The sequence below is a fragment of the Drosophila kikkawai genome, chromosome X (assembly GCF_030179895.1).
Source record: "Drosophila kikkawai strain 14028-0561.14 chromosome X, DkikHiC1v2, whole genome shotgun sequence".
Classification (NCBI taxonomy): Eukaryota; Metazoa; Arthropoda; class Insecta; order Diptera; family Drosophilidae; genus Drosophila; species Drosophila kikkawai.
Genome location: NC_091733.1, coordinates 31,563,697 through 31,585,361, shown reverse-complemented (window position 1 = coordinate 31,585,361; position 21,665 = coordinate 31,563,697). Strand labels below are relative to the sequence as shown.

Here is a 21,665-nt window from a genome sequence, read left to right as displayed (position 1 = left end):
TAGCTTCTCTTTTTTTCTCAGTGTTTCTTTCCTCTGCCTTTGAGGTCAACACTTGATAATTTTTGACATTTTTTTAATAGATTTCTTCGAGGGTCTCTACTATACATGTATATATATTTTTTTATATTTTTTGTAGATTGAATTCTGGGACTTTTATTTCCCTGAATTCGCACTAAACGTGTTGTCGTCGTCAAGTTTTGTGTATGTGTGTGTTTGTGTTTGTGTGCTAGGGGAGTCGCAACGACGACAAGTCTTTATTTATTTGCGCTTAGACAGCAATTTCAATTAATTGATAAGTCACAGCAACAAGCTGCCGCCGTCGCCAAACAAGAAAGATTTCACGCAATTTACTTTAGCGATTTAATTGCCAGCGACAAATAGGGGGGAAAAATAGTATTGAAATTGGAAGGAAATTGAAGTGGAGAGTGGAAATTGAACAGCAACTTATGAGTTTGTTTTTAAATTCCAATCTAAAAACGGAAGCTAAGCACAGGAATATGGAATTAATACTTCAAATTTAAAGAATTCGATACAAAATAAAACCTAATTTTAACAACGACCTTGTCGCAGGGAAACCTTCAAACTTTTGATGAATGAAAAACTAAAAACCAATGAATCAATGGAAACAAAAATTTCTCGCTAAGCCGGCAGGAGGAAAAAAAAAAAGAACCAATTGAATCCGTGAGGAGCCAAGTGAATATGCAAAATCCACTCGCAAAACATTCAAGTGGCACTCACATGTGGAGTGTGTGTGGCTGAAAAGGGGAAGGGGAGGTGGAAGGGGAGGAAAAACAATAATTTTGACATTGATGATGATGGGGAAAAACGGCAACAGAAGCGGCAACAATAATTCTGTTTGCTGCTGCTGCTCTTGCTTTTTTCGCCGTTTTGGTTGTTGCTTTTTTTCGCACGTCTCGCAAGCAAGCTGGTGGCATGCAACAGCAGTAACAACAAAAGCAGTCACCCATGTGTGTGTGTGTGTGGCGTGCAAAAAAGTTGCAACTTACACAAAAAATAAAAAAAAAATAATAATAACAAAAACCGCACACACACCCATAATCGCCATATGTGTATGTGCGAGGTACAAGTACTTAAAACTTTTACAAGCCACTCGGTATGTTCTGCCCCAAACCACCGCCTCACCCACAACAATTGCATGCCACACTTTGGGGCACCACACCTGCACCGCCCCCCCCTGGGAGGGGTCATGAACCTAGCACACACACATTGCAAGAAAAATAAATAAATAAATTTATAATAAAAATAGAGAGAAATCCTCATTTCATCAAACTAATAATTATTTTGTTTATATTTATATGTTTCAAATATATTAAATATTATATTTATATTTTAATTCTCTTTCTTTTTAATTATTTTTTATTTTAAAATATTTTATTAGGCCTCAACATAATAATAACCTTTCTTTATTAATGAAGCTATTTGTAATAAACTTTTTGCTGGCAGAACTTCTAGAATTCTTTATATATTTATTATTAAAAATTATTTTAATATAATATTCAAATTTATTTCGCATTTAATTTAGGGTAAGACTCTTCAGAGTTTTCTTTTATCAAAGTATATCCAAAATATAACAAAATAAAGGCTTATAATTCCCAACTGCTTAAGAAACTGCTAAGAAAAAAAAGGCTTATAATTCCCAACTGCTTAAAGAAAAAGTCTTTGACAAGGTTCTTGGTGATATATTATATAAAAAAAAAGCCCATAAAATATACAACTATTTGAAATTTTCAAAATTAAAACAGAAACCCCTTTAATAATAATAATTTTCCCCCAGTGCACACATTTTTCCACAAGCCTCTACAAAACTCTGGGAAGGCAAGGCTGAAGAGATGGTGGTAGGGGCGGAGCTGCTGCAGTATGCCAGTGTTTTTATGCCCAGGGCTTGGGCCACTTGGTTTAGTTTCACACTTCAAGTCGCCAAACTGCTAATGAGCTTAAGGATATAAACCAGAACCTCCCTTCTTGAAATATATATATACATATATATATATAATTTGCATTAACTTTTTGCGGTTGTTGTTTTCCATTTGTTTTTCACTTTTTTCTGTGTTTTTTTTTGTTTTGGCCAAGTGCGAACAAGCAACAACAAGGCTGAAATGCAACTATGCATGGAGGAGTTTTGTATTTTGTAGTTGCAGTTATAGTTTTTGGGGGCGGTGTGGGCGTGGCCCAGACACCTGGCCAGACATATTCGCAACTTTCAGCACACAAAACTATTTGCAAATATTTTATTTTCATTTTTTTTGTTCGCCCATTTTCCACTTTCTATTGGTTGTTGTTGGGCAAAGTCAAATGCCACGCCCCCCCCGCGCCGCGCCAGACTGGCATTGAAAATTGTCTGAAAAGCAGGCGTTGGGTTATTTTGCTGGTTGGGTGGGTGGTAAAAAGTCAAAGGCGTTGGCCAAAGAAGCTTAGCCGAGGCGTCAGGCAATTTGTAGCTTAAAAAGATGCCAGAAACAACAAGAACAGAAGGCTAATTGAATTTTGGCCTGCTTTTACGCAATGGAATCACCATAAAGTGTGTGAAATAAAATCAAATAAACAAATGGAAGCTGGCTTATAAATATATATAAATAAAAAGGCTTCAGAAGGATTAAGAGTGTAATTTGGGGTAGCATAAAATTCACTTTTAAAGTCGACTCAAATCGAGGTTAATTAAAATTCCTAGGAATTTATAAACTATTTCAGCAGCTATTATTTATGGAATATAGCTTAGCTTATAAAAAGTATAATATAATATATAATAATACAGCTTAGCTTTCCCCTGATTGTTATTACTTTTTATAAGAATTTATTTTTATGCTTTAAAATTTCAGAAAATATATTTATATAGAATATATTTTCCTAAATTAAATTCCTAGCATAAAACCTCCTTTAATCCCTTTTTAAACTCAACCAAGACTTGTCTGCTATACGAAATATGAATTATTCAGAGTACAAATCATTCTTGGGAAGGTGTGAGAGCCACTATCGTCGACTGAGTGCATTCACAGCTGCCACATCTTGCACTCACTTGACACTCACTTCTGTCTGTGTGTGTGCGTGTGTAGAGTGAGTGTGTCTCCGTGAATACTTTCTCAAGTAGGTGTGAAGCTCAAAACGCATTTTCACGCGCCAACGCAGCTTGAATGTCAACGTTGCCATCATCGTCTACGCCGCATCACCATCACCATCATCATCATCATCATCATTCATCTCGGGGGAACCGAGAGGCTGAGAAGACTACGCCGCTGGAAAAATCCAGGGGGTGCGGAGGAGAGTCACTCAGCCAGGGGCTGCGGAACAGGGGGCGTCTCTCTGGTTCACCTACTTTCAGCTTAAACTGGGCGTGGAAGCGGTCGGTTGGGAGCGGTTAACGGGAGCTTGAGACATCGCCACACGTGCTCAAGTGGCCAAGGCTGCCGCTGCCGCTGCTGCTGCTGCTGCTGCCAGGCGACTGACTGAGAATCTCTGAATGGTTACGGATTACGGCTGGGCGACCTGACCTTCGCTTCGGAAATGCCTCAAGATTATAGCCGGAGATCTCTGCCGGCGATTGCCAGCCCCAAAAAAAAGACACATTTTGTTTTATAAAAAAAGAAAATGTTCTTGATTTTTTAAACGGAAATTTCTTTAAAAAAAAAAATACACATTTCATTCAATATAAATTTCTCTTTTCAAATTCTGTAAATAAAAATGTTTTCTCTTTTTTTTTTTTTTTGAGATTAAAACCATCATTCATTGAATATATTCCACCAATATTCATTGGAACGTTGTCCAAAACATTACAAAAAAAATAAATAATAAAAAACTTTATAGAATTTGATGCTGTTGCAGTGTTTTCACACTATGGAAATGCATTCTTTTGAAAAGCATTCAAGCCTTTTACAAAGCCAAACATATTAAACAAAATTGGCTATTGAAAATAATCCCAAAGGACGAAAGCGCTGATTTTTTGAAAATAGTTTAAAATTCCTATAGGATATTGGGTATTAATATTTGAAATGATTATTTGTTGTTTTAATAGCAATTTGTTTATATTTTTCTGGGTTAAAAAACAAACCTAATCTATTTTAAAAATTTAGAACTTGGTCTAAATTATATACAATCCAAGTCGTATGTAGAATTTATTAGATTTATTCCACACAAATCCCAATTTCAGAGGCTTAGCTTTTTAAAATTATTTATTTTTAAGTCGTAGAATATTTATTTGAAATTCCGCACCTAATAAACACATATTATTAGTGTTCATAACACCCTTGATATTATTTTTTATGTGCAAAACAACACTCACATTATCAGTGTTTCTAGCACTTTATATTATTTTTATTAAAAAAAAAAAAGCACTGTTCACTTTTTAATCTCACTTTTTTTCTGAATAAATCTAAGCTTATCACTTTGGACCTGTTAAAAATTCATTTCTATGTTTTTTATTTATTCCAGATTTGTAGTCCTCCTTAGAAATTGTATATATGTATATATTTCCAGTTTTTAAATTCTAGAACCTACGGCACTTTGTAATCCATTTAATTCCTATTTATTCACTTTTTGAACTACGAATTTTCTATAAGATCACAAATATATCTAGAATTTCGCGATTCGTAATATTTGTTCTCTATTCAAAATCCGTCAGGATCTTTTAAGACCTGGATTCTAACCATATATATTTTCAAGGTATATATTTCTAAATATATTTCACATCTCAAAATGAACCATTTTTTGGGTTAAATCGTAGGATCCTTTATTAATTTAGGAAATACTTATTTTATTCATGGTATCGTAGTAAGAATAACCCTATTTTTATTTAGGAAATACTCATTTTATTCACTCATAATATCAATAACGTATTTACTTTTCAGGGTAGATCCCAAGAGATTTTAGAATTTCATTTAAAAAAAAAAGTATCTAAAAATTAAAATTCTAAAAAACTCTGATATTATAATTTCTAAAAGTTTTCCAATCTCACCCAAGATCCCTTCAAGATCCCCGCTCTATCTATATCATTTCCCCAATATAACTATCCTCTTTCTATTCTTAGTTGAGACTCACCTGCCGCTCTTGGTGATGACCATTTCCGTGCCCAGCTTGTGAAACTTCTCCCACAGGTCCTTGCCCTCCAGCGTCACTTTCGGATCATCGACGACGCCATCGTCCTCCGGCTGTAGTGCCCGCAGCGGTCGCATCGCCGGATGCAGCTGATGGGCGACGGCCGATGCGAGCACCACGTCCTCGGCGGTGGTGTAGGCGCTGCCCAGCGGATGATGGGCGTGCGGATGGGCGGCCGGATGATGCGGCGGAAATCGGAGTCCCGCCCCGGGATACAAGCCGGGATGTGGACCAGCTGGGCTGCCGGCTAAAGCGGCCAGTGCCGCTGCTGGGAAATACGGTGGCGGTGGCGGCGGCTGTTGCTGTTGCTGGAGATGCTGCTGCTGCTGAGGTGGCGGCGGTGGAGCAACTGCACCCGTACTGGGCGAGTGATGTGCAGGATGCGCGGGGTGCTGCTGCTGCTGCTGCTGATGATGCTGATGCTGCGGCGGCGGCTGCGGCTGTTGCGGATGGGCGGCGGGCGGTGGCGGCACTAGGCCAGGACTGCCAGCGGGCGAAGGTGTCTCGTCGCTGCTCAGATGATGTCCGCCTACTGCTCCAGCTCCTGCGGCAGCTCCTCCTCCTCCTTGCTTGCTATTGCTGTTACTTGTATTATTATTATTTGTGTGATTATTATTATTGTTATTATTGTTGTTGTTATTATTTGTGGTGTTATTATTATTGTTATTGTTGTTGGAGTTGCTGCTGCTGGTGTTGGTGGTGGTGTTGCTGCTGCTGTGGTTGCTCTGCGGCGATAGCTGACCACCACCACCCGTTGGCGATACGTGGGCGTTGCTACTATTATTATTGGTACCGCTGGGCGTGGCGCTGGTACCGCTTGAACTGTTGTTGGTGTTGTTGCCGCTGTTGTTGTTGTTGTTGTTGTTATTGTTGTTACCCGCCGTCAACAGCGAGGAGACGCTGAAGTCAGTGGGCCGTTGCGTTAGCTGCAGAAATGGATGATATGCCATCCCATTGGCGAACCTGGCGAATGGATCCTCAGCAGACTGATGAAGTAGCAGCTCCTGGACGTCGTATCTCATCACATAACCGTTCTACACAGAGAGGTGCGTCATGCAGAATCCAACTTATTTATATATATATTTTAAGTTATATATATATTCTCAGCAATATATTTCCCAGCTCTTCCTTCGGCTTCGATTTGATTTTTGTTAGTTTTTTGTTGTTGTTTTGTTGTTGTTTTGTTGTTCAGCAGGTACGATTTTTATTTTTTATTTTTCCGGGACACTCAAAAAGCACTTGCACTTGTTATCTTTTTTGTAATTTTTACTTTGTTTTTACTTCTTGGTTTTGTGGTTTGTTTCAAAAAAATTCTTTTTTATTTGCTAAAAAAATATATAAAACCAAAAGAGTTTGGGTTAAGATTGAGATTTTCCAGCACGGTTTTCAGTTTGTGTTGATTTTCTTTTAAATTAGTTTTTAAGGTTTTTTAACTTTAATTTAAAGTCTTAAAGTAATTGTTTCTAAGTATTATTAATTTAAGACAGTTTTAACTGTTTAATTTATTTCTAATCTAATGCTTTTAATTCTATTTTTGTGTTTCTGTCTTGTTTTCATCTTTATTTTAGTTGTAATATAGCCGCTTTAAATTGTTGTTGCTTAATTAAACAAAAAAAAAAAGGGGTGTGCTAAATAAAATATATTCCATTTACTGATAAAATCCTTTTCCTATTGAAACCTCCTTTCCTATTGGTTTTTCAAAGCCTTACAAACTTATTGTTTTGTTTTGTTCCGCTTTCTTCTCAACTTCTTCATAATTCCTATTGGTTTTGTAAATATGGCTATTTTCTAATTGGATTTTAAGCTTTGATTCCTTCCTGCTCCTTCTTTGCAACTTCTTAACTGTAACTGCGCTCTCTTTGGGTTCTTCTTTTTGGCTCGCTCACTCTCTTTGTTTACCGTTTGCTTTGGCGACGGCAAAACGCCACAACTTTGTTTCTTTGTTTTTCTTTTTGTTTTTTGCTTCTATTGTTATGCGTTTTGTCAAACTTCACTTAATAAAACTTCTTTTGCAGTTGCACTTTGTGTTTTGCTCCCCACATTTGGCCGCTTTTTTGGTCGCTTTTGTTTTTGTTTTCGTTTAGTTTTGCAATAGGGAAACCAAAAAAAAATATCTGGGGTATAGAATGGAGTACCGGTGCAAGGAGCGGGCGAAAGAACAAGGCGATGTAAGGAGTAGGCGACGACGAAGCAGGTGGGGAGGACGAGACGACGATGATGCTGGAGACACGACGACGAGACGATAAAAACCGGGGGGCGAACAACAAACGACGATAAACGACAACAACGACCGCGACCGCGACACGAATTTCACGCCGGCCGGTTCAACTCGACAACTCGGCGTTCGAAAACAAAATGAAACGGAAAAGAAAACGAAAAAATGAAACGATAAGATTTCCGAATATTCCGGTTTCCGCCGCGAGCAGGCGAGCCTTTAACAAAACATCGCCGGGACAAGCGTTTACACCGACATCAGCAGTGGCAGAGCGAGAGCGAAACTGAGCTCGGTTGGGCAAGTTGCGAATGTGTAAGGCCCACCGAGCGAACGGACGTCGGCGTCGCTGCTGCCGCGCCGGCTTACTCTCGCGCTCTCCCTCCCACCGCCGGGCTGCTGAGCGGGCGTGCAAGCGAGATGGCGAGCTCTCTCTCTCGACTGCTCAGTGCGAGCGAGAGAGAGCGAGTGGTGGCGACCCAGCGGAGTGTTGAGTTTCTCTCGGCGGCGGCACCAGACGAGTGAGTGAGCGAGCGAGCAAGTGAGAGCTGCGGGGTTCCAATAAGAAAACCAAAAACTTGGACCAAAAGTGTTGAGTTGACGCCTGCACGCGACTGTGTGCGAGAGTGTTACGTTGTTTGTGTGTGTGTGTGTAATGGGAAATGGCACCAACCAGCGGCGGCAGCGACGTCGCGTCACTGCAGCGTGTTAGAAGTAACAAGGCAGCTGACACCACTAAAGCAGCAGCAGAAGAAGAAGAGAAAGACGCTGACGAAGAAGGAGGTGGCAAAGGCGATGGTGGTAAAATGGAGTGGGAGTGGGAGAAGGCAGATAAAAGTAAGGGAAAAGAGCTGTCACAATAGGAAAATACGAAAACCAATCGGTGAATAAACTAGGGATATTTTAAAAATAAATACAACGAAATAAGATTAAATTGTTAAAAAACAAACCAGGATAATTATTTTATTTGCATTTTGTCTATTTTTAAAAAGAAAAACAAGGAATTAAGAGAAATAAATTATTCGGTTTTGTGAATAAAACTGATTTCGAAATTAATAATTAAAGAAAGAACTAAATATTTAATATAATTATCTAAATATTTTCGCAAAATAAATTTGGGAAATCTTTTTCTTTTAGCGTTAATATTATAATTTCACTATTTTTAATCCTAAAAAGTATAATATAAATATGTAAATAATAATATTTATAGAAAACTCCAAGAATACAAGAAAAAGAATGAGACACCGAAAGGAAAGTATCAGTAAAACAGAAGCCTCTGCCAAAAAGGAGAAGAAAAAACATAGCAGTAAATCACAGAGGTAGTGGTGGCGAAAGGGAACTCAAAGGGGGGTTGTACAGAGGCGGCGGCTGGATGTGGGGGCCCAGAATTGCAAAAGCGGCCAAGTTGACAAATGACGCGCAAGCGAAAAATGCGCTTCAATGGTCAAATGTTTGCTAAAGGGGGCGAAGTTGGGGCCTGGGGGGTGGCGGAGATAAATGCGCGAGGGGGGCCGACGGGCAGCGGGTGGCGGGTGTGGTGAGATAAATGGGTGAGGCGCTTTTTGGGTCGGCTTTTGGGGGTGGCGCTTCCCAGGCCACAGGGAGATAAAGCCGGCTGCGAGAAGCACTTTAAGGCACAGAAGTTGACCTACAATGACCTCCAGACAATCAAAAGGCACTGCTCGAAAAATCAAAATAGAGCAAATAGAAAAATAAGCCTATAAAAAGTCATAAATCAAAAGAAAATAAAAGATAAATGTGATGAAAATATAATAAAAATAAAATAAAGACTATAATAGTAACATTTAATATCATAATCAGTGCTAAAAAATTTTTTTAATTTTAAAATGCTTGATTTTATTAAATGAATAATAATAATAATCTAATAATATTCACACATGCTCCGAAAATATATTTAATTTTCAAAAGAAGAAAACCTAGTCGAAATTTGTTTTTAGTTTGTCTTTGAATTTTGTACATATGTAAATAAATTCAATAAAAATCTTCTTAAATTACCAAAAACGAGATAATATCATTTAATTTAGAATTTACCAAATTACTTAATAGGAAATACGAAAATTCACCGACTTATCCCGGCAACGCAACGGGGAATCCGCTGTGATTCTCCCGCTGGCCTGGTCACACTTACACTTACGTAACCTATTCCCACCCACACACGACCCTCCCTACCCTCTCCCCTAAAAAAAAGAAGAAAAATAAACGCTTGTTAGCCGCTTTGGCAGCTTTTATGCGTCCGAAATGTAAATGAAAAGATTTCCAGGGGATAACGGTAACGACCAGAGCGAAGCGACTCTGCCGCCGTTGCCAAAAGTTGCTTTTCGACGTTGCGAAAATTTTCGCAAGTGCGAAAAAGCAGAAGAGCAACAACGACGTCAACTCTGGCTGCGACGCTGGCAGCGACACCCGACACAGCCAACAGTCGGCAGCGACGCCGGCAGAGGTGTGTGACAAACTTGACGCTAAGTTAAGCGCAAACACCGCAGGTGCGAGCGGGATGGCAAAGCGTGCAAATGAAAGGCACAAGCTCAAGTCACACAAGCACACACAACCACTGAGACAGGGGCGAACTCACTCAACACAAAGAAGCGACGAAGCCAAAAAGCAAAAACGGCAACGCAAATGTATTTCGTCACACGTTGCCCCCCACACACACAAATACAGCGAAACAAAAAGGAGACAAAGAGCGAGCCGGCAATATGGCGGCTGGGCGTGTGTAAGAAAAAGACGACAAGCGACTTGCTGCTGCTGCTGTTGCTTCTTCTTCTTGTGTGACAAATTTAACCACAAACACACACACGAACATGCAGACACAGCACAGACACCCAGAGAGCGAGGAGCGAAGAGAGCGACACCTCAATGGCGGAACCTAATTCCACCACCACCACTGGGCCGTGAGCAAGCGGGATGCAAGATGAGGTGACAACATTTGTTTGTGTCTGCCAGCCAGCCTGCCACTGTATCGGTGTGTGTGTGCTTGTGGTGTGAAAAATTACAGCAAAGCAGCGACGTTTTTCGGTTCTTTGCCGCCGCCGCCACTCGCTTTGGTTGGCTTTTTTCGGCTCTCTTTTGGGTGAAGGCTCTTGTTGTTGTTCTTGTTCGAGTTCGATTGCGTTGGTATGAGTTCGAAGTGGCGATAAAGCAGAAGAAGCCGAGCAGCGAAGGCGGCGGCACAGTGAAGCAGAGGAGGAGGAGGAGGAGAGAACAGAAGAAGGATGCTGAGAGGTGAAAGGCGATTTAATTGGTGTTTCGGCTTTTCTTTTCATGAAGAAAGAGCTTGAAAAGCGAATATTCAAGACATCAATCTTAATTTCTCAGTTTAGATTAAACAAAATCATTAGTTGTAGCTAAGAAATATGTGTTTAATTATTTTAAGTAAAGCGAAAATTGAATTGGAATTTTGTTTATGTATTTTATTTAATCAGACTTTACCAATAAGATAAACCGGGCATTGACAGTCACGTAAAAACCCTTAGGATAAAGACCACAACTGACTAAACAATTTCCGGTCTTTGAATGCGTAGCATCTTTTGTGTGCAAGTCCTGGCGAGAATCCTTTGATGTTTTTGCGCCAAACTTTTGTTTGTAACCAATACAACGACAAGAGTGAATTGCGAAATGTAACACCAACACCAACACCAACACGGAAAGTCGGTCGAAAGTGAAAAAGGTGTTAATAAACAACCAACCAAAATGCCGAAATGCCTTTAGAAAATCTGAAGTTTTCGCTTCTCTCTTTCGCTCGCTTGGCCCCACTTCCTCGCTCTCGCTCTCTCTCGCTGGCTCTCCCTGGGTATTGATTCAAGCAAGTGTAGGTGTGTGTGGGAGAGAGCTTACATCACACAGCATCCTCTCGCTTGCGCTCTCTCCCTCTCTCGCTCTTTAATGGTGCGATTTCAAGTGATTTTTTTGTTGGCGCTTTGTAGCTAATTAAAAGTTTATGTGAACATACAAACACACACACACACAGACAGACAGACAGCAGTAGCAGTAGAGCTCATAATTATCAGAGGGAAAACTTTATTTGGCGGCATTTATTTCACTGGCTGCCTTTTGCCAGCTATCTGCCTCTCGCTCACAGCCGCCCCCAACTCACACTCACACCCACACCCGCTCTGTCTCCCTCTAGCTGCCTTGTTTATTTGCTTAACATGGTTTAGTTGCCTGTGTCTGTGTCTGCAACTGTTTGTCTTTCGTCTGTGTGGGTGTTCCTCTCGCAGCAAAATGTGTGTGTATGCTCCTCTTTCTCCCTTTGTGTGTGTCTGTGGAAATTTACGAGCGACGCGCGTTAAATTATCTAAATATGTTTGGGCCAAAAAGGTGACGACGAATGGGTTAACACTTTGAAATCTGCCCGCTTGTTTGTGTTGCGATCGTTACGCTCGTGGCGGCGCTTGGATGCCAGTGTTTAACCGTTATCCAGGAATATTCGTTATGTTTCTATGAGAAAAGGGATAATGGGGCGAGTATAAATTTGGGTAAATCAATTTTTAAAGTAGTTACACGTCGAATTTCTTAAAGTTTTAGGTTAATAAACAGAGAAAATATATAAATTAATAGTTAATTAATGCGTTAAATATGTAATTTAAACTTGGAACATTTATTTTCTCTAGAGATTTTATGAAATATATTAAGTTTCAGCAAATAATTGCCACCAAAAATAAGAAACCTCAAAATATAAAATAAATTTCTGAATAAAATGTTATTTTTTAAGATTTAAAAGTCCTTTAAAGGATATCCCATTCCCGGTGTTGCATTTTAACTAATTCGTAATTGCCCCAGGAGCAAAGATTAAGAAAATAACGAAAATTTTCGCTTGTTTTTCCAGCTCGACGTTCGCAGCAATCAATAAAATTAACATAATATTATGTGAAATATGTGTGCAAAGGAAAACAATAGAGTTTAGGGAGGATGAGCTGGACTGGCAGCCACCCAAAAAAAATTTGGGGGAAGTCTAAGCAGGAGGAGAGATGCCTTTGGAAGAGATGAGAAAAGCAAGTGTATAGTCTTATGTAAACAAGGGATACATACATGTAATCGAGTGTGGGTGTCCTCTATTTTCCGTGGAAATGGAGTCCAGCACACAAAAAAAAAATATATATATACCTAAGAAATCCCTAGGGATTTGAAAACACTTGTAACTAAGCTCAAAAGTATGCTATGATTACCAAAAAATGTAATTTCCAAACAGAATTAAATAGATTTTCGCTCTGTGCCGACCAAAGTTTGTTTATCCGAGTTATTTCTGTCCATTTTCCAGATATATACCTGCCCTACCTATGTTTGTGCCAATATTCATGGCTAAAACCACACATGTGCATATTTTCTTTTTAGATTTTTCCAGCATTTTCCTGCTGCTCTTGGCCCTTTTATCCCCTCTGTTTTACTTAAGCTTTTTTCGCGTTTATTTATTTTTTTTTTTGTGTGATTTTTGTTTCACTAATCCAATTAGAGTTGGTTACAGCTGCAAAAAGCTGATATAACACATGGAGGGACGCATTTCTTGGGATTTAAAAAAAACTGTTTTAATTATTAACTATTTAAATATTCTCCTTTACGTTGATCTTTTTTATAATTAAACGTGTTTTTTTTATTGTAGAAAAGGAAGAGGCTTGCCTTTGAGTAGCTCTCTGAATGCTCTTTTAAAATTTGATTGAAGGCAAGTGCCGGAAGCACCTTTTTCGAATCTGAATCTGAAGACTTCCCTTTTGAGCCAGACACAACCTTTTTTCAATCATCTTTACTGCCTTCGTTACGTTTCACCCTTTTTTTTTTTAAACACTTTCCCTACGAACTTTTCTACAAACTTCCTCCATTGAGATTCTGTTTGAAAAAAATGAAAGACGAAACTAAATTTACATTCATTCCAGGGACTCCACTAGTTTCGTCCTGGCCAGGCAGCCAGCAAGCAGTTGCAGCAGCATCCCTTTATGGCAGAAAGTCTTCTCTCTTGGCATATCTCCTAGCTACACATTGGGAAAATATGCTTGGCTAACTTTTAACATTTTTAATTTAAAAATCATAATAATATTAATTGATTGAAAATATATATTTTGGAGGTAAGGTATTAATACTTGTATATATATAGTTATTCATGTTATATTTTTATATGTATTTATTTTATATTTATATATATTTATTTCCCTATATTTTTCTACCAGTGCATCTCCTCTGCATCTCTCGCATCCCCCACTCTTCCTGCTCCCTCTCTCCTTGTCTCGCTCTTCTGATGAGCGTTGCCTACTTTCCAGCGTCAAGTAAATTGAAAGCCAGCCAGAGAGGAGGCGGCCAGTGTGTATGTCGGCGTGTGCATGTGTGGGTGGCGGCCACTGCAATTGCTCAATTACAGTGCAACAGACAATGCGCACACACACCGCAGCTCACTGTCTGTGTGTGTTTGAGTGTGTTATGTTGTGTTGAATTTCACGCCAGGCTGCCAAGTGTAGTCCGTAGTTTTTCGCCATTTTTAACGCGTCTGCGTGTGTGTGTGTGTGTGTGTGTATGTGGGTGTGTGCGGGTGCCTGTGTCGGTGTCGGCTGGTGTCTGCATGTGTATGTGTGTGTATTTATTGTTTAATTAACTTTACGCCTGTCTATCACACACACACACACACAACCACGCGTGGCAGACAGAGAGACAGACTTTTCAATGTTGTTTGCTCTGCTCGGCTTTGTCTGCCGCTGTCCGTAAGTGTATGTGTATGTGTGTGTGGGAGTGTCTGTGTGCATTCTGTGCATCCTGAATTTCCCTGCACCCGCTTCTACCGCCTTGTTGTTGTTGTTGTTTTTTCAGCTCAACACAAAAGTTAATCAGTTAGGGCGATGTGTGAAAAACAAAGTGCATTTCCCTCCGTGAGAGCCTTCGTTTTTCCCCCCATTTCTGCACTTGTTATCGTTTATCGGTGGAGTGAAGTCCCCGGGAATTGAATTTCTCGAGTGGAATAATCAGTTGTTAGCTTGTCAGCTTAACGATACCACCGAATATCGCATTTAATTAACACACTGCAAGAGCCATAAATTGTGGAATTATCGCTTGATTTCGATTAATTCGATAGCTGCAGAAGCAATACTGTTATCGCTGGCTGCTTAAGTGCGATTAATTCGATGAATTCAATGGGAACTCAGTGCTTGGGTAGAATTTATTTGATACCAATCGACTGATAGTGAAGATAATGATAATTATCATTTAATTTTGATTACAGAAATGGAATAGTTGATTATTTACACATAAACATCGATTAATTCGACTACTGCAGAAGTAAAAACGTTGAATTTAAGGACATTTAAGCTATACATTTATCTTTCTTCTGTACATATTTACTTTCCTGTTCCTTTTGAGCTTATTTTAACCTACACAAAAGAGTTTGTTTGCCTGCTAAGACTTAAATTGAATTAGCAAAAGTTTATCATAGCTCCAAAGTGTTAAATTTATTTAAATAAAACTAGAAAAGTTCAAGTACAAATGAAGGGAAAGGTATTTGTAAACGGTTTCCTAACATGTTGCAAAACGTGTTTACTTATTTAAACTTTACATTTTAAAGTTCATGTCTTAAAGGCATTAACTTTAATTAAAACTTTGCGTTGAAGATAGTCAAATTTTGTATTTAATTTCTAGAAGTTTTGGATTGCAAAGAATTAACACTTTTGGGGTATTCAATATTGGATTTATATTTGTAAATATATTAAAAATATAAGATTATATGTTAAGAAATATAAAAATAATAAAATATATTAAAAATATAACAAAAATATAAAAAAATGTACTATAATATAAATTTTAAAAAATTAATGCAATTTAAATTCTCAGTAAAAATTTTTAAGAAAAGATTTAAAATCGTTTTCAAGTCCAAGAAGTTTTGACTTATGACTCAAATATATTTTTGTAAATCAAAATATACAGTTTTTAAAACTTATCTTGCTTCTTTTTTAATTTTTAAAAATTAGCTTATATATTTTTTTTTCCATCCTTATTTTTGAATCATATTTGCTTTCCTCCCTCGTTTCTTGTCTCCTATTTGCCCTTTTTCTCTCCCACTCCCTCTTTATTTTGTTTCCACTCCCTTTATTCTACTATTTGTTTCCCTTCTTGAAGCTCTTTTTTTTTCCTGTTTTCCCAGCGCCGCTTTCCATCTTCCGGCTCTTGGCGATTCTCCGGGTCCGGCTTTTGTTTTTGTTTTGTTTTGCCATTCTTCCTGCTCCTTTCGGCTTTCTCCTGGCTCGATTCTACCACACCCCCTCCCCCCTAGATTTCCTCCACCCTCCTTTTCTCTTTTCTTCTCTCGCTGTTTGGCAGTTTCCATTGAAAAGCGCTCTTCACAAGCAATTAAACACACAAAAGCGTTTTGCACGCCGCGCCGCAAGCGAAACGGACAACTCCAGTGGCGGCGGCAATGGGGGGGTAATCAAGGGGATCATAGGGAGGGTGGGGGTAGGAGGGAGGCTCTAGCACCAACAATGTGGCCAAGATAAATGGATGGCAAACTCCCGGGCTGCAATATGAATAATCGCCATGGCTATAAAGGAGAAGTACATGGCGAAAAAATCGAGTTTCAAGCTGGGAAAGTGATTTTTTTAATTTAAGAAATTAATAAAGAGGGTTTTTGAAATCCAAAATATATAAAAAAGGTGTTAAGAATATGTATAGCTGGATTATACAGCCAAATTATACAAGATTTAATAGAATTAGCCAAGTTGCTTTATAAATTAGAACTTTCTGCGCGAACCAGTTGGGAATTATAGTGAAAAAAGGCTTTTGAAGTATCTATACTGAAAATGGGTATTTTATATTTCATCTATTCACTATGCATTAAAAAACTTGTTTTATATTGATTGTACTATTTGTTATTATTATTTATTTTTCTTGAAAACCATTTCATGATTTCCAGTTTTGGATTTACAGTCCTTCATCTTGGAACCTTTTCTTACTCCAAGTGCAGAAAGGAAGGGTTGGGGAGGGGTATATGTAGGTGTGTGTGTCTGTGTGTGTGCAGCCAACACTTTTTGTGTGAAAAGCTCTGAGGGCGTAGGGAATGTCTGGGCTCCGTCGAGTGTTTACACAAGCGATTGGCCAAGACACACAGGAGGAGGAAAGGCCAGGCGGCGCCCGAGAAAGAGAGACTCCTGGGCACCGACGAGAGTTTACGGGTGGCGAAGGAGTGGCCAAAGTACACAAAATTCACACCAACACCAACACTTGACAATTTCCCACTCACTGCTGCGAAAATGTGGAAAATGGAAATGTTTGTATGTCGCGTTGCCAGACAGAGAAAGCAAAGACATAGACAGAGAGAGAGAGAGAGAGAGCGAATGGGGCGACGCTTGCCAATGGGCAAACGGCAGAATTGTCTTCGTTTCTAAGCCAAAAGCCACCTACGATATATGGAAACAAATAGCAACACCCACTGACGTGTGTGTGTGTGAGTGTGATGAGGATGCCAAAAAGAGGATCTGCTGGCCGGTGCCCAAAATGGTCATATAACCCAGCAAAAGCAAACTCAAAAAGCAGGATTCCAGGATTTAAATTTACATATCTAAAAAAAAAGAAAATACATTTTATTTTCTACAGTAAAAACTGCTTTAAAAAATAACTGTGTTTTGAAATCAATTTAAAGTGTGTCCAAAAGTAGGCTACAAAACTTTTATACGAAAGTTTGATCCTTACACGTTTTTATAGCATACATTTGGGGGTCTTGCAAAGTGATTTTTAAAGTTCTCAGCTTTTTAAGTGTCTTGAAAAATTATATATAGGTGTAAATAGTTAACTAAAATTTTTAATTAAATTTTTTATTAAATAAAAAAAACTAATCATTTTAAAAATTAATTTTTGCTGCCCTAAACTATTATTATAAAATATTCTATAACAAAAACGAATTCTGTAAAATCCATATTCATTAATTGTATTTCAATTTCAACAACAATTGAACAACACAACAATCAACAACAAAATATGTATTTAAACTCCCACGAAAACCAAACCGAAAAACCAAAGACTTTCACAGATAAATCCAAAATCTTTCACTTTATTTGAACGATAAATAAACCAAAAAGAGAAATATTTAAAGGCAATTTCCTGCCAATTAAACAAGTACATATTTTCCACTTTCGATTCGAGTGCCGAGAGCAATTAAGGAAAATCAATTCTTCGGTACCCCCTAAAAACCAGGTGGCACCTAAACAGATGAGAAAATCTCATCGCTCTTCGCCCCAAAAGAAAATTAGTAAAACCCCATTTGAAATTAATTATAAATCAGTGAAAATGTTGTCAATCGATTTCGAGCTGAATATGGAAAAAGCCCAAAGACTGACTCTAAGTACAGAAGTTTTCCTTTTTTGCCTCTGGGAGTTTGCCAGCCTTTCAAAACTTTTATTCACATATTTATTTATTCATTTCAGTTTCATGTGTGGATGTTTGCAAGTGGATATATGGATGAAGTGAATGTGGAATGTGACTGTGAATGTGAATATAATTGTGACTGTGAGTGTGTGTGTATGTTTTTTGTTTGCCTCCAAGTGTCTGGAGTCGTGTCAAGTCTTTCAGAGCCAACAACGATTCCATTAACAACACACAACTCTCTTCTATGACGCTCATAAAACTCAACTGATGGGCGCACCGCCCCGCCCCCCCATGGAGTGCATCTGGAAAATGCGGAAAACCCCGGTAAAAGCGGGAGAGCAAAGTGTAAATGAAAACATGACACCTGGCAGAACTTTTATGATGCGCTAAAAAGCAAACTTTCCGTTTATTATGCAAAGAGCATAGCTTCGAGGGAGCACAAACAAAAACCGATGAAAAATAAGCTAGCAAGATGGCGATGTATAGCAGGTGTTTCGACCAAACGATATCCGATTAACACTATGTATGTAACTGTGATTAAGGTTTGGTAATTAAATGTGCATTAAATTATTAGTTGAGGATTGAATAACATTTTTACAACATTAAAGAACAGTCTTTTAGCAATTTCAATAGAATATATATCGACTGATGCTTATTCCTAGATGTGATATCGATTAACGTTAAGTGAAATTATTCCAAAAAGCCAGTTAAGTTGGGTAAAATGTATACTTTATTAAAAAATACATATTTCTCTTGATCTTGGCTATCGATAATTTGTAGATAAAATATCGATAGACGATAAGAAATATTTTTATTCGCTGAATAATTAAGCAAACTAAACAATCCAAAATTTTCAACATTTGTACAAAAAAACGATATATTTATCGAAGCATATATCGATAACTCGTTAAATGTGAAATTACAGGGTAGCAAAGCAACCAGCTAAATAAGCTTATACTCGCACTTCTTTTCTTTTCTTTTCTTTTATTTTCCTTATTTTTCCCCCCAAGTGCCAGTGCAATGTGAGGAGCCTCCGCACTGACCAGCGGAAAAAGGGGAAAAGCTGGAAAAGCGGCAGGAGCTCATTACAGGACCCGCGGCTGTGTGCGTGTGTGCTGAAGTCTGTTTACCTGCATCGTATGTGAGTGTGAGTGTGAGTATGAGTGTGTGAGTGTGTGTGGAGGAGGGTGTTGGCCAAAGGGGCGTTGCAATAAAAAAGGCGCCAGCCTGACGACGCGTTCAGCAATTATGCCACACAATGGCTTCAAATGGACGGGAGAGCATGAAAATGTGAGAAGAACAAGCACAAGAAAATGCCAAAGTTTCCCAAAGAGAAGGGTCAACACACCCTCTTTGCTTTGACTCTCTGGACTTTTCCATTCCCACTTTGGTCTCCATTGTAGGTGCGATGGGGTAAACAAACAACAAAGTTGGATTTTGAAGGTAAAATCAACTTCGGGGGGGATTTGCGGGGTAAGAAAGGTTGTCTTAAGGTTTAGGGAGCTCTATGGGGTATAGTCTTGGGATGTAAGATTTTTTAAGATTTTAAAAATATAGAGTTTTATGGGGAAAATAAGTGTCTAAGATGAGTTATTTTCTCTAAAGCAAACTGGGCTGTATTTCTTCGCGAAGTTATGTTGTTTTCAAGGGGTTTCTAGGGTTAAGAGATTTTTTAGGAAGTTATTAAGATAGATCCTTAACGTAGATCTCTCTTTTATTAAGTTTTTCATTAAATCAAACCTTTAGATCATATTTTTAGAAATAAGAGAGAGTTTATAGATATTTTAGTATTATTTCTCCGCAAGATTATGTCGTTTTCAAGAGGTTTCTAGGGTTAAGAGGTTCTCTGGGAAGTAATTAAGACTTTTAGATCTCTTCTAAATTATTTTTTGAAATAAATCAAACCTATAGATATTATTTTTAGAAATTAAGTAGTACTTATAGCTACTAGAGTAAAGTTTTTCCTACAAGTTTTCCTTAACTAAGCATAGTTAAATATTTTACTACAAAGGAGCTTAGTTTTGTTTAAGGTTAAGCTTCTTGGCCGCATTCCTTGAAGTTTTTATTACAGTTTTTTCTATAAATATATATATATATTTCTATATATTTTCCTTTTATTTTTTTGGAAACCCCCCCATGTTGATTTTTCCCTCTGACCAATCAGCCAAATGAGTCTGGCCAGCGGGCACATCAAATGAAATCGAGCGTTGTCCGAGTGCCCAGAACAACGCAAAAAAATCCAGTGAAATGTCAAACCAGAGGGCATATATATATATATATATTAAAGAATACTGTTGGTTTTCTTTTTCAGACTTTCCGAAGGAACAAAGGCAAAAGTCCTGGAGAAAAGAAAAGAACACTTATAAATAAAAACATGCTCATTAATGTAAAAGTCAGCTGCAGACGCAGACAGAGAGATGGCGATGAGGCGTCGATGCTGCGAATAGAAATACACTTTACTTACACTCAACCACCACCCTAGCTTTTCCCCATTTTCCTAAGCTCCTTTGGCCATTATGATATTGTATTGAAAGTGCCAAGTGATGCTGCCATAAAAAGTTGCGCTCGGTTTGAGCTTTTCCCGGGGAAAACAAAGAAAATAAGAAAGAAAAAAATAAGAAAAACCAAAAGCAAATAAAGCGAAATAAAATTAAATGTGAGGGTCTTTGGCTGGTATATCTTTTAGGGAAAGAAAATTCGAATAAAGGGAAATCTTTTAAAATTAAAAATATAAAATTGTGAACAATTTTCAAGGGAATTTATTAAAATAAATTAATTAAATAGAAAAATGCGAGTTAATTTTGTTTAAATAATTGATTTTGACTTGTTTTTAAATGGTTTTTAATACTTCATTAATTTAATTTAATATTAAACATTTAAATAATAATTCTTTAAACTTTCATCTAACAAAATTTTATTACAAACTTTTCCAAGTAAGAAAACTTTTGGGTGTAGCTGGTCCTTTATCCTTTCACAAGCAAATTTGCATAGCAATTAAAGCCAAAGGCAACTGTCAAGTGTTTTTTTTTGTTTTTTTTTTTTTTTGTGAACAAGGAACAAACAAACAAATAAAGAAGAGAAATCGCGTGAAAATGCGCCAAATTGTTAGACGAGAATTATGCACGGGCCACTCCAAAATGGGGGAAAATTGGGGGAGGGAAAATCATTTCAGAAATTTTCTTAAACAAAACAAGAAGAAAAAAAGAAAGAAAAAGAGAAATACTCCCCGCATTAAAAGGAATTTTTAGTTGCTGGCATTGTCAGACATCCCAAGGAGTCCTTGGCGCCAGGATGATGCACTTGACAGCTGCGAAAGCTGGCAAAGTTTTGCCTTTAGACAGGAATCGATACCTGTGATCCTGTCAGCAGAAGGAAGCAAAGCATCCTTAGACTGTACATAAAGATATATGTACATATATTCCAGCAGAAACCCTCATCATCAGCTCTCTCCTGCTGGAGAAGCTTGCTTATAAATTAAATTCGTAATTGATTCCTGAATCCGCAATCCTGCAAATGGGATTACAACACGTTGGAAAATCGCTTGCCCCGGAATAACCACCCCCGGAGAAAAGCAATCATCAGGAGGGAGAAGTTACTGCCACACGGAAGTTGGAGGAAAATTGCGTGTGGCTGTGGCTGAAGTTGAGCTTGCTTTAGCCCGGGATGTCAGTCAGTTTCAGTTCAGGACGAAACAGGACCCTGCTCCTGCTTCTGCTCCTGCCTCTCCTCCTCCTTCGTCAGCTGGCGTGTTAGTCAGTCAATAGATACGATATGGATACGGATACGGCTATGGGATAGCCACAAAAGGATCTGTCCAGGACTCTCTCCACCTACCTACCTACCTACCTACCCCCTCTGGCAGGAGCATTATGTGTATATATCGTGCGTATTTATCGCTCAAGTGTGTGCCCGTTCAACCCCCGAAGGAGGATGATAAGTGCTGCATCCATTTGAAATGCCAAATCCAATACAAAAACACAATTTCCCCCCTTTTTTT

The 21,665-nt window shown here is 38.3% G+C and overlaps 1 protein-coding gene across 3 annotated transcripts in view; it reads right to left on the bottom strand.

Moving 5' to 3' along the window:
- bi (T-box transcription factor bifid) overlaps nt 1–7,580 on the bottom strand; it is a 71,527-nt gene extending 63,947 nt beyond the window's left edge. For 2 of the 3 annotated variants that reach the window (XM_070288338.1, XM_070288339.1), the window contains exons 1-2: nt 7,006–7,580; nt 5,050–6,431 (exon numbers count right to left, since the gene is read on the bottom strand). In XM_070288338.1, the coding sequence (XP_070144439.1) occupies nt 5,050–6,128 (1,079 nt within the window). In that variant the 5' untranslated portion in view covers nt 6,129–6,431; nt 7,006–7,580. Of the gene's footprint in view, nt 1–5,049; nt 6,432–7,005 lie in introns of those variants that run through there. The other variant, XM_070288340.1, reaches the window with a different exon arrangement.
- Between the last annotated feature and the right edge of the window lie 14,085 nt (nt 7,581–21,665).